We start from the raw sequence: 12548 nt of genomic DNA on the forward strand, positions 1-12548 counted from the left end.
TGTTCCACTGTCTTCCACTCTCGCGAGACTTCGCGGACTTCCTGTGTGGCGTGCCAAAAAAGAACAGATCTGCAAGCTGACACCGCCTCGCAATGAGTTAGATTGCGACCCATTGCGACGAGGTGTTAGCTTGTAGGTCTGTTCTTTTTTGACAAGCGAAGGAGTTTATTTTTAACTCTATGAGGAGTACTCAATTTTATTTTTATTTTTACGGAGTGCTCAAAATAGAAGAATGACACGAGGCAGCGTGACGTATTTGAATGAATAATCAATGCATGTTTTGGCCCATGAATCACACGCGACGTTCGTCTGTCACGACCGTCATGGATGAACTTCAATCTGGTGTTTGGACGTTCTCCATGTACATCTACATAAACGCTCGGATTTCAAATATAAAGTGCTTACCCCATGGCCACGGATGTTATAATTATGTACGGGCCCTTAGAAGTACCTGTATCTTCGGTATTGTTTAATAAAAAGTATTTTAATCCGATTGGTGGCCATTTTCTCATAGTTATAATGTATTAGAGTGCAATACACCTCCCAATCGATAGGGTCGCGTAGTTGAAAGCATATGAAGAAAATGGCCATCGGTCGGATTAACATGCTTTTTATTGAACAATACGGAAAATAAGGGTATTTTTGAGGGCCCTTACATAATTGTAACATCCGTGGTCATGGGGTAAGCACTTTATATTTGAAAAGTAAACGTTTATGTAGATGTACGGGTCGTAAATGGAAAAAGTGCAAACACCAGATTGAAGTTCTTCCATGACTGTCATGACATGACAGTCCTGCTTCAGGGCCATGAATGTTTCAAACATTCATTGATTAAATATTTATTTGTGTTATGTCATCATGGCATGCAGCAAACAGTTTGCTGCATGCTATGATGACATAACAAAAATACATAGTTTATTTTAGCTATAAAACTAACACTGAAATGGAAGAAGAAGGAAAAAAAACATTCAAAAAGTTCGTTTTTCCCGGAGTGAGTGTGATATAGTTTGACGTTAAAATGGTTAAAATGATAGATCAAGTCAGTAGTAGTATAACCTAACACTATAGTTATTTATTTTGTTAAAATAAACGTTAAATAGCAGTGGTGGGCATTTTTCTTTTAACTTAAAGAGGTGGTGCCATGGTTTTGCACTTTTTCTGTTTTTCATGTGTCTATGAGGTTGATAGAACATCATTAAGCCCCCTGGTGGTGTTTTTATGGTGTTTTAAGTCTTCTCTGACTATTTTGAGTTTCTACCTGGAGGCTGAAACCTTGAGGGTCAAACGTGCCAATAGAGAAACAGCGCTTTAGTGACATAGTAAAAAATATACCCTCCCCCTCATTATCATAACACAACAGGTGTGGGCATGAGGAGGAGGAGGGACTAGGACAGGTGGGTGGTGCTAAGGTGGTGGAGGAGGTGCTAAGGTGAGAACCAGGTATACTTAATGAACTGAAGGCGTGTCCACATAAAAACATAATTTTAACAATTTCTGTACACTTTTTTGAAAAAAATCTTCCTCCTAGTATAACCATAATACCTGATGATTATGTTTTAGGGGGCGGGGGGGGGGGATCACTGAAAATCACGGCACCCCGTCTTTAAATAGCTCTAGTTCTTATAGTAATCATCATTGCTTTATTTAATAAGAAAATGCATTTTCAGGTCAGGATACCATCCAATCAGGATAGAGAACTCAGTCAGGATACAGATTAAACAAGTGAAATTGGAAGTGATGACACAAAGAAAAGTAGACACAATTGGAACTGGAACACTATACAAATAAAGCTGATAAATGGGTACTCTCTCCTGATTGGCTGAAATGTCACCTACCTGAAAATGAGCTGGAGAGACAGGGAGACCCCTGTAACTGAACAAACACTCTATAGCAAAGATTACTATCTTGTGGTTCCACAGATCGAAAGCCCATAAATGTTTCCCATAGAGATTTCTGGAAAGATTTATATTAATTATTCTAAGCCTGGAACCAAGCCACCCAGGCTCCTGGTGATTCATGACCATAAAACTTATGTGATTTTGTGTCAAAAATATATTTGAAAACCGCAAAAAAAAAGGGTATTTATTAAATATAGTATATGATATAATTAAATATTCAAATATGTTTTGACACAGAATCAAAGGTTTTATGGTCATGATTCACCAGGAGCCTGGATGGCTTGGTTCCAGGCTTATAATAATATAAATATATTTTTAAAATTTCTATGGGAAAAATGAATGGGCTTTCGATCTATGGAACCACAAAATGGCCGCCACTGCTATGTCCTGTAGCCTGCAATGCGTTGTGAGCTCTATTTTCAGTTAGACCTGCAACTAAAGTGTAAATTGGCCACGATAAGGCACGAAAGTGGCTTGTGTTGTGCTACAGCTATCAAACTAAAATCTCATAAATGTATTCCCACAAGTGTCATCAACTGTTATGTTACACAGAACTCCTATCTGGTCATTAATACGTTGCTGTGGCCTATAAGAGATGCAGCTAAATGACTAAAATGTAAAATATAGGCCAGGTCTATTCAATTAATATCGAATAATATGATAACGAAAAATGAATAAGACAATTCCCTTAAAGTGTTTAACTTTAAGGGTTATTAAATTCAAGCTCACAACAAGATTCACTCACATTTTCTGTACTTTATTTAATAAATAAATTTGGGAGATAATTTTGAAATAAAAGGCACTTTGAAAACAATACTGTGTAGACCCATCTACTGTAGGCCTTTGTGTGGTATCTCAGGGGCATACTCAGGGGTGCAATGCTCACTGGACGGCCTTGCACGCCGTGCCGGAACCTATTTGACCAGGAGCACACGCAGGCACACGCATAGATTTAAAACTACTTTAAATTCGCACCTCAACAAAGTTTTCAAAGGCTCCCGACTCACACCTAGCGAATTAACATAGGAATAAGCCTAGGTGCATATCAATTGTCCATTGTGTGACTTGCAGTGTAGGTGCTAAGCGACGTGCGCGTCACGTCATTGAAATAAGAGTGCAAGAACATACCAAATGAGCATTGCATGCCTGGGCATACTAGAGGTCATTCATGTGATACTCTTCAAACAAAAAACCTTCTAGTGACATACACAAATGTGAGTTCATAATTTGTTCACAATTTGCAACGTAAGCTGACAAAAAGCAAAAAAAACAAGACAATATATTTGGCTTACTTGACATGAGCACAGAGTAGGACCTGAGAATGTAGAATAAAAATGATCATTGCATTTTAGTTGTACCTTATTTCATCATTTTCATAACAATACAAATCATTTGATTTCAACATGGCCACACTTTGACCTTTAAAAACAAGTGGTATACAATCCCTTTGTGATAGTATCTGAATGTCTCTGTCCTTCAAGAAGGACTGCAGTACTTAATAAGGTTGCGTTCAGAAATACATTCTGAGAATCTGCTCCGATTTCAGAGTGCCCTGGTTTTGATATATCAGTTCATTTCTAAACGTTCAGAGGAGATACTAATTAACTAACGTTGCCATTTTTATCTTCTAATATTCATTCAATTCATCCCGTCCATGTATTAAAATATTATTATTATTGTTTTGTTACATGTAGATGCACGTTGAATACTGTCTAGACTAGAGTACCAAACAAGCCAGTGTGCTCTCTGATTGCTCTGGGAGCACAGCACTCAGAATTTCAGAACGACCAGAGAGCTCAGAGCGTACTTCCGAACGTATCCTAAGAGTGCAATAAATCTTTTTTGAAACATTCGATATTTCTTACCAATGTGAATTTTGCACTTTTGTAAGCCACAGCTAACTTGATAATGCTACCACGTTGTAATCTACTGACCTTCATTGAATGTTCAACATTGTCCAACACTTTGTAGTGTATATTTGCTCTACATACACACACACACACACACACACACACATATCATATAATGTATAATGTGCTATGTGTGACAAACTATGTATTTAACTCAGGTCCTCTTGGAAATACACAAGACATCAGTGCACAGAGAAAGTAAGAGTATCTGGAGACGAGGAGAGAAATGTAAGTGACAGAGAGAAAACATGATAGTGAGAGAGAAATTATGAAAGTGAGAGATTAGATTATGAGAGAGAAATAGATACTTGTCCATCATACATCCATAGTCTACACATTTTGTTGGTAAAAAAAAAAAGCAAAGTAATTTGCCCATACCAGTCCCGTGGCAGGAAAAAACACACACCTTAATTCCATCATCTTTAGCAAATATGCAACTTTAACGTATATATACACATATACTGTACATTTAGAATACAATGAGAAAGAAAGACATGATAAATTGTTATTAAAAAGAAATACAGATGCAGTGGCCAAATTGTTATAATACTGAAGCGAAGTGATGGACATACTGTCGGATCTAGCACATGTTCCCCTCATGGAGGACATACTGTAGGCTCTACCACACGTTCCTAGTGATGAAGGACACACTGGAGGCTCTACCACACGCTCCTCTCATGCCACCAGAGCTATATAGTGTCATTTTCCCAAATGCTTGCTGACAATGTTCTTGCAAACCAGGAGGGCCATCATTTGCCTTCGTATTTGGGATTGACCACAGTCGTAACAGCACTCTTGTAGATTGGGTTCTCACCCTGAAAAAGAAAAAAAAGAAAGTGTGAGTCTCTCATACAAGTGTGTTAACATGTTCAGTGCATAGCAGGTAAAGGTAAACCAATAGGAAAACCACCGCAAAATCCAGATATCCACTTTGACACAAATGCGACATTTGTGACCCTTAACACGGACAGAGAGCACTCGAGTCAACAATCACAACATGCTATTTTTATAATGAGCCAAACTCCCAGAATTCACGTACAACAGGGACCTCACACTGATTTCATAAGACAACATACTCGCTGGGCAAGGTTTTTACATCCTATTACCGGTAACCACATGAACCCTAGTGTCCCTTTTATGGACATGTCATAATAGGCGAACATTTGGTGTGCTACTTTCGCCGAATAGATTTGGTATAGACTCTACACCAAATCTCTTCGGCCCTGTAGTCATGCTGTGAATGACGACGTAAATGAGGCCACCCATGGTGAAACTAATGGTAATTACGGCCAGGGCTGGCTATTGTTCTCTAGCCGCCATAGACTTTCACAGTAGCGGCGAGAGAGAATCATTGTGGGGGCCGCAGTGGACCCCTTACGACAGTTTGACACCCCTGGAGAGGGAGGAAAGGAGGGGGCCAAGTATAGCCCCTGGGGGACAACAGTCATTGAAGTATAGTAAGAGGTTAATACTCTAAACCCTAAACAGGTTGTATGACCTTTTAACTATTGTCTATCACAGCACACCATGCATTTGCTCCAACTATGACCCGTACTGTACTGTAAGTATGTACCTGCCTTGTGGACAAATCAGTTTGCCCACTTATTTGTCATTTGAAAGTGATGAGATACAGGTGGAATTAAACAAAACACAGGAGAGTGCGATTAAGAGTGAAACAGGAAATGCATACCAAAAGAAAGCCCATGCAGGCGATACAAGCAGAGAGGAAAGGAATACAAACTTATAGGACGCCAGCTTTACGTCCATAGTTTGGGTTCTGGAACTTATTGATAGGACTCTTGTATATGGGGTTCTCTTGCTACAGGTAGACAATTGGGAAATAAAAGAACATAAGCACAGCTAACAGACAGAAGAGAAAGCTAAATAATGGACAGATGAATATGAAAAGAGAGAGATGGAGAAAAGTGAAGGAAATAATTGAAATGAAGAGAAACAGTGACTCCACGGTTGGATTTGAATGTATCTACTGTGAATACATATGTTCTGAGCTCTAGACAGAACACTAGACAGACATCTCTCTGAGATTCACCAATAGCCCCTTTATCTTGCTAGGAAAGGAAGGACAGTGTTCTAAGAAGAAAGAAATATCTGCCTTTTCCTAAGAAAAAGATCTGCAAACCTAGGTGTCTGTGTGCCTAAACTTTCCGCCTCCTTTGATATGGGACATCTGTGTCATAAATGCCCTATTTACTGCACAGTATAACGTTTCCATGAATTACCAAACACTTGCCACTAGGTGGAGCTAAAGTACAAGAGATTCAGTGGTTATGTCCATATTGATGCTGGCTAACAGAGAGGAGAAGAACTAGGAAGAGGGGGGTATGTTCAGGGTGCATAACATTCCCCCAAAAGTTCCAGACGGTCTCCATTTTATAAAGTCAATCATTCAATCATTCAATCCATTTACGCAGCTGTGTAGAAAAAGGAGTGAGGTTATCAACGGGTCTGGTATTCCCATCCCATCTCATCAGCTACTGTGAAAACACAGTTCTTCAGTAGCTTGTCTCCGTACAGCAGCTCTGCACAGCAGAACACACCTGTTTTCCACATCTCAATTACTCAACTTTTGGAGAACGCAAAATGCAGCCAAAAGTCCCCAAACACATGTTTTTAAATCTCCCCTAAACGCCCATCTTTCCCGGTTATTGTTAGTTATTGGTGGTGTTTTTTTTCTTCTTTCTTTCTTCTCACTCACCGTATCCCATTTAGCATTCAGCTTCTCCTTCTCAAACTTGGCAAACTCTCTTCTGTCGTGGACGATCATGAACAGCTTCCAGATCAGCAGAAGGGCCAGGCCAATCAGGACAATGCCGGCCACCACGCCCGCCACGATGGGAATGGTGTCAGGGCCGGCGGGGCAGTCTGAAAAAACAAGGGAGAGTACAGTAACGCATTCTGTTAGCTTGAAACAACAAACGATAAATTAGTTTATATATAACAGAGCTCCAGGCATAACACAACACAACACAACACAACACAACACAACACAACACAACACAACACAACACAACACAACACAACACAACACAACACAACATACAGTAACATAACATAACATAACATAACATAACATAACATAACATAACATAACATATTTTAGGAGCCCCAATGCCTCAAACCCAACTAAGTAATTTTCCTCGTGTTTTCAAAAGGCCACGATTCTTTCCACTTTCCACTGGTCCCAGCCTTTCACCAACCCTCTGCTTACCCTGTGTTTCTACCACACGGACCTCCTCTCTCTCCATGTTGTTGCTTACCCAGTGTTTCTACCACGTGGACCTCTGTCACCGTGCTGTTGACGACGGCGAAGGTGAAATAGAACCAGCAGTCGTTGGCGTCTCTCTCCTTGCAGTGCATAATTGGGAAGTCGGCGGTGTTGGGCTGGGGCAGCTTGTCCCGGTCCTTCACCTTGATCAGGTTAAAGTAGCTGCACTCTTTCTCGCATACGTCCTTCTTCTCACCTGTGCCGAACGCCCGGCACTGGACACACTCCCTGCGGGGGAATATGTTGTTAGTGGCGGTGTGCTGTGGTATTTCCTCAGTGGTACGTACGGCTGGGCATCGTTTGAAAATGTACACAGATATACCGGCGTCAATACCGATTCTTTCCTGCCAATACTTTGAGTGTAAACACATCTTTCTACATTAACATTCATTATGATGATGACGATTATAATTATTATTTATTGTATTTTGTTTTACAAAATAAGCCAAAACTTCACAAATGCTTCTGTGCTTCATGTTGTCTTATCTTAAAAAAAACAAAAAACATCCCTAGTGGCACATTGGTGAGACATGTTAAAACGACTCGCTAACTAAGTACATTTACTCAAGTACTGTACTTAAGTAAAATTTTGAGGTATTTTGACTTTACTAGAGTATTTCCAATTTCAGTACTTTTACTTCTACTCCACTACACCTCAGAGGCAAATATTGTACTTTTACTCCACTACAATTATTTGAAAACTTTAGTTACTAGTAGTTACTTTGTAGATTTTGATTATTATTACAAAACATACATTAACCACTTCAGCCCTATATACATTTCGGCCATTTGAAAATAGCCCACAATAGCTCACAATACGTCGCGATGCGACGCATTGTAGATCTGCTATTTTCAAAGGATTTTTAATACATTTTGAACTTGTGAAATGTGACATTCTGCACAATGAGTACTTTTACTTTTGGTACTTTAAGTACATTTTGATGCCAGTACTTTTACTTAAGTAAAATTTTGAACACAGGCCTTTTGCTTGTAACAGAGTATTTCTGCATGGCAGTATTCCATCAGTACTCACTTGTGTTCAGGGCACACTGTGGGACAGGTAGGGCAGGCCTCACAGGTGGGGCCCTGGAACTTGGGGTTGGTACACTTGCAGGTTCCACAATCGCAGGTTCCCCTGCCGTTACAGATCTGCTGGTTGCTCGCCATGCAGGTGCTCGTGTCTAGTGAACAGTCACAGGCACTCCCGGTCCACATGGGGTCGCAGATACACACTCTGCAGTCACAGCGTCCGTGCCCTGGATGCAAGATTCAAGATCAAACAAGGTTGTTTCCAGTTAGTCCCATTCAGAAACAACGTTTTTCGGTAAAGGCAATACATCCTATTTTAGTCGCAGGACAATGTCACAATGCTGGTCATCAATTACAATTGCACAATTTAGGTATTTAGCATGAACTCTAGTAGAGTGCAGAGAGAACAATGTAGTGCCTCAAAGAAACTAGTATACCAGGTAAACAATGAAACTAGCATCTTTCCAAACAACATGCAATTCTCAACATTTGTGGTAAATCTAATTGGGGGGAAACTGGGAGAAGCTGTCTCAAGCCATCACATGATTCAGACACAGTGGTGCCTCTCTACATCTATGCAATGTCTTTACTTAGTGACTTAGTGATACCAAGCAGTTTTGTTCAGTCTATACTTCACAAAAGCTGTTGAGACAGCCGTTTTCAGGTCTATTCCATTCTGTCAATGCAAATTTGACCCAGTAACCATGGTGACCTTATTCCCATGGTAATAAGGTCTAACTAAGTATAGAGCGTGCCAAAAATCCTGAAGGGGGCGTCAACAAGTGTCTTTTGGTAGCGGCGGACATCTTTGAGGGGTAAAAACCAGGTTGACTTAACATTGCCCAATGCCACGCCCAATGCCATGCCCCCCGTGGTGACGACACGTTGGCACGCTCTGTAGGGTTTAAGTGATTTTAAAGTACATCCCACTTGTCATCCTCACCTCCGCACAGCCTGTTCCCGGCGCGGTCACAGTTGAAGTTGTCGCACTCGCAGAACTGGCCAGTGTACCGCTCGTCGGGGTGGTTGTTCCTCTTCTTGCACTCGCACGTCCCGCAGATGCAGTCTCCGTTGTTGCTGCAGATGTCGGTGCCGTTGTCCTTCCGGCACGCCTTGTCCATGTCCTCTGTGGGCACGTCGTTGCTGCTGCACTCGCACTGTCTGCCCACGCGCCCTTCGTTGCACCTGAGAGACGGAGGAGAGGACAGATTAGGTTGACCATGATCCACCCCACAACGCTTACAGACTTTACAGTACAGCGCTTTATCACTCACATGGAATTCAGCTCAGGTTGTTCTTACTGATGAATACAGCAAATTTACTCTTGGCGATCAGTAATTTGATCTTATAATAATATATATGAAAAATAATAGCCACCACAAGTCAATAACAAAGTCAGCCTAATAGTCAGCCTAATATTGCAAGAATTAGAGGGTTCAAGTCTAAGCAGGAGTTAGAAAAACATTATCTGGTGGTCGTCTCTCAGAAAAGCTTGAGCTCATTCAGAATGCAGCTGTTAGTTATAACTAGAACTAAGAAAGTGGAACACGTTACAATAATTCTCAGATCTCTTCCAGTGATCTCTTCCAGAGTCAAAGACTTAATTAAAAAATATTGCTGATTGTCTTTGAATCATTCAATGTATTAAGGCCAAACTACATCCCACACTTGCTTTTACATTATGAATCTGGAGAAGTATCAGGTCATCAAAGACCGGCCTACTAAATGATCCCAGATTTAAAAACAAGGCAGCGTTTACTTATTATGCTTGAACAAACTTTTAAATCCTGCCTTTATGTCTCAAAGTTTCAGCCAAAGTATACTGATTAATACACTTTTCTTTTGATCCAAAGTGGTGCATTTTAAGAAGTGAATTGTTGATTCTGATGGAGTATTGTGAGATCAAGAGGCAGCGTAAAGACAAAATGAGTTTAGGACTTCAATACGGTCGTTCATATAAAGTGTGCAGGGCCACCCTAGCACATTTTGGCTACATTTGAGTAAATTAATGGAATGTATTCGTGTCTGGAAAAGCCATAAGCTCTGTTCGGAGAGTTTTGGGAAATCCCAGTGTCTGAGAGCCCAACTATGATCTGGGAACATAGAAGTGTTTTTGAAACACGAAACCAGTAATGGTATCATGGTTATTTCCACATGGTGGCTTAACAGAAGTATAAATACTCATACACAATATTACGAGACACTTCTGACAGTGTTGACAGACAGCGCACAACTTGACCGAGTATAATACCTATAATTGCATTTTGACCTTTGTAATCTTTTCTCTTTCTTTGTGTGCCTTACGATATGTAAAGCACTCTGAATTGCCTTTGTGTATGTGCAACACAAATAAACTGGCCTCGCCCTGTATTACAGTACATGGTAATTCATGAAATGCATGAGGACTCTTCTCAAACAGGAACTCACTTGCAGGCACCACATTCGTATGTTCCATTTCCATGGTGGCAGAGCTCACTGTTCTGGATGCCATCCTTGTGACATTCACACTCACAGATGAAGTTCAACGTGATCTCCACCTCCTCTGTGAAGCCCAGTGGTTTAATCTTAATGACTTCAGACTTGCCCTGCTTGGGACAGCCCGCAGCAGTCACACTGATGGTGAACATCACCTAGAAGGGAGGGAGGAAGCAACCAGTCAAGAGAGCTCAAATACTGGGTGACTTCAGCAGATACCTTGTATAAAATGCAAAAGGGTGATTGTTCTAAATCTCCCAAGTGAAATCTGAAATCCAATAACCTTTAAAAGGACCATACCAGTGTTATTTCATGTTTAGCCCGTTGACTACAATTCATTCATACAGTAGCATGCAACAGTTAGTTATTTTGGACATGTCATAGTGTCAATGTCAGGGGCTTTGTTAGAGTGCCCGTTGTACCCGGCCATTAATTTGATGACCGTCAATAGGAGACTCAGTAGGAGACTCTTTGAGTCTACTACCGGAGACTCTGCCCGTCATCAAATTATTGGCTTAGGAATGAGACAAAAACTAAAAAATCTCCATGAATTCAAGGCTTCCTGGGGTGTGTAATTGATAGAAAATAAGTATTTTTTTGGGGTGAACTACTCCTTTAAACCCACCTTAAGCTTATTAGTTTAGTATTCCCGTCACCATGAAGGCTTCGCTTTTTCAATCAATGAGCTTTCAACGTCATTTAAAACACAATGATAACCATCGACAAATAAATAAATAAAGGCAAATAAAGTTCACTTACTTGGATTTCCTATCACAAAACAAGTAAAAATGTTTACACTGTACTGAAATGAATGGCAAATAATGGCTTCCTGGAAGGTAGAAAGAACTAGTACGGTATGCTTTGTAAAATTGACTTGTACATGACTTGTAGTCAATAACATGCAATAGCACCCGTATGGTCCTTTAATGGCACAGACTTTTCCATCCCAAGGCCCCTCACACAGCCATATCCTCTGGCTACAAACTCACAATGCATTGCGATGTGACCATTGCAGATCTGCTATTTTAGATATTCTTTGTAAATTTGGGGCATTGGAATGCCATTTCAGTCACAATTTTAAAAACTAATTTAATTAGAAATATAACGAGAACGAAATCTTCTCCTTCAGTCCCCACCTCATCGCCAATGGAGATGTTGGAACACTTGCGGCCGTTTTCACCCTCGCTGACCACGCCGGTCTTGCAACGGGACGTATACGCCATGGTCACTCCCTCTGGCAGCTTGCTGTTCTCCAGAATGACCTCCGATGAGAGTGACTGCCAGAAACACGGAGATAACAAGTGCAAATGTTATTACAGCCCTCCACGGAATGTCAGCTGGTAGCTTTGTTTAGCCACAATCCACAAGTGTTAAGCCCAGCACTGAGCATGAATACATGTTTCTAAATTGTTTGGATGGTTATAAACCGTTGCAAAGACATTGAGAATGTTAATGCTTTAATGTTTTAGATAATAGTGCATAAGTGGCAGTGATTGAAGTAGACAGCGAATCTATTCCACAGTATACTGTACTTACGTTGTAGGCGTCAATGATGAGGTTTATCACATTGCTAGAGTTGGCAGACAGTGTTCCCACTGCAGACTTTGGAATCAGATTCTTCAGCTCCTGAGCAGAGAAAATATACCTCAGTGCACATTTATGTCAGCGGAATCCTGCAATCACTGGAAACCCTACTGTAAGCCACGAGCGAGGAAGAACAATACTTTGTTTTCAGCTTTTAGTTTTTAACTGCGGAACACAAATGCACGGCAGACAGAATGGTAAAACCCCAAACTATGATGAGGTTTTAAGAAACTCTGGTAAGCCATTTTTCTAGATTAAAAAAAAGATTCATTATGGGCTTGATATTTGAAATAATGAGGTGTTGTTCCGTATTGAGGTTTTCAGTCATGGTGGACACAACAATGGAACTTTTATCCAACTCTGTTA

At 40.6% G+C, this 12548-nt stretch overlaps 1 protein-coding gene across 2 annotated transcripts in view; it reads right to left on the minus strand.

Annotated features, from left to right (window-relative positions):
* Positions 1-2634: 2634 nt before the first annotated feature.
* The window catches only part of LOC308077615 (integrin beta-1-like), a 63736-nt gene continuing 53822 nt past the window's right edge, over positions 2635-12548 (minus strand). For both annotated transcript variants that reach the window (XM_080418373.1, XM_080418372.1), the window contains exons 9-16: positions 12135-12224; positions 11735-11875; positions 10551-10753; positions 9067-9308; positions 8128-8350; positions 7087-7322; positions 6525-6691; positions 2635-4623 (exon numbers count right to left, since the gene is read on the minus strand). In XM_080418373.1, the coding sequence (XP_080274499.1) occupies positions 4558-4623; positions 6525-6691; positions 7087-7322; positions 8128-8350; positions 9067-9308; positions 10551-10753; positions 11735-11875; positions 12135-12224 (1368 nt within the window). In that variant the 3' untranslated portion in view covers positions 2635-4557. The remainder of the gene's footprint in view (positions 4624-6524; positions 6692-7086; positions 7323-8127; positions 8351-9066; positions 9309-10550; positions 10754-11734; positions 11876-12134; positions 12225-12548) is intronic.

The sequence above is a fragment of the Gymnoscopelus braueri genome (assembly GCF_963280865.1).
Source record: "Gymnoscopelus braueri genome assembly, chromosome: 21".
NCBI lineage: Eukaryota > Metazoa > Chordata > Actinopteri > Myctophiformes > Myctophidae > Gymnoscopelus > Gymnoscopelus braueri.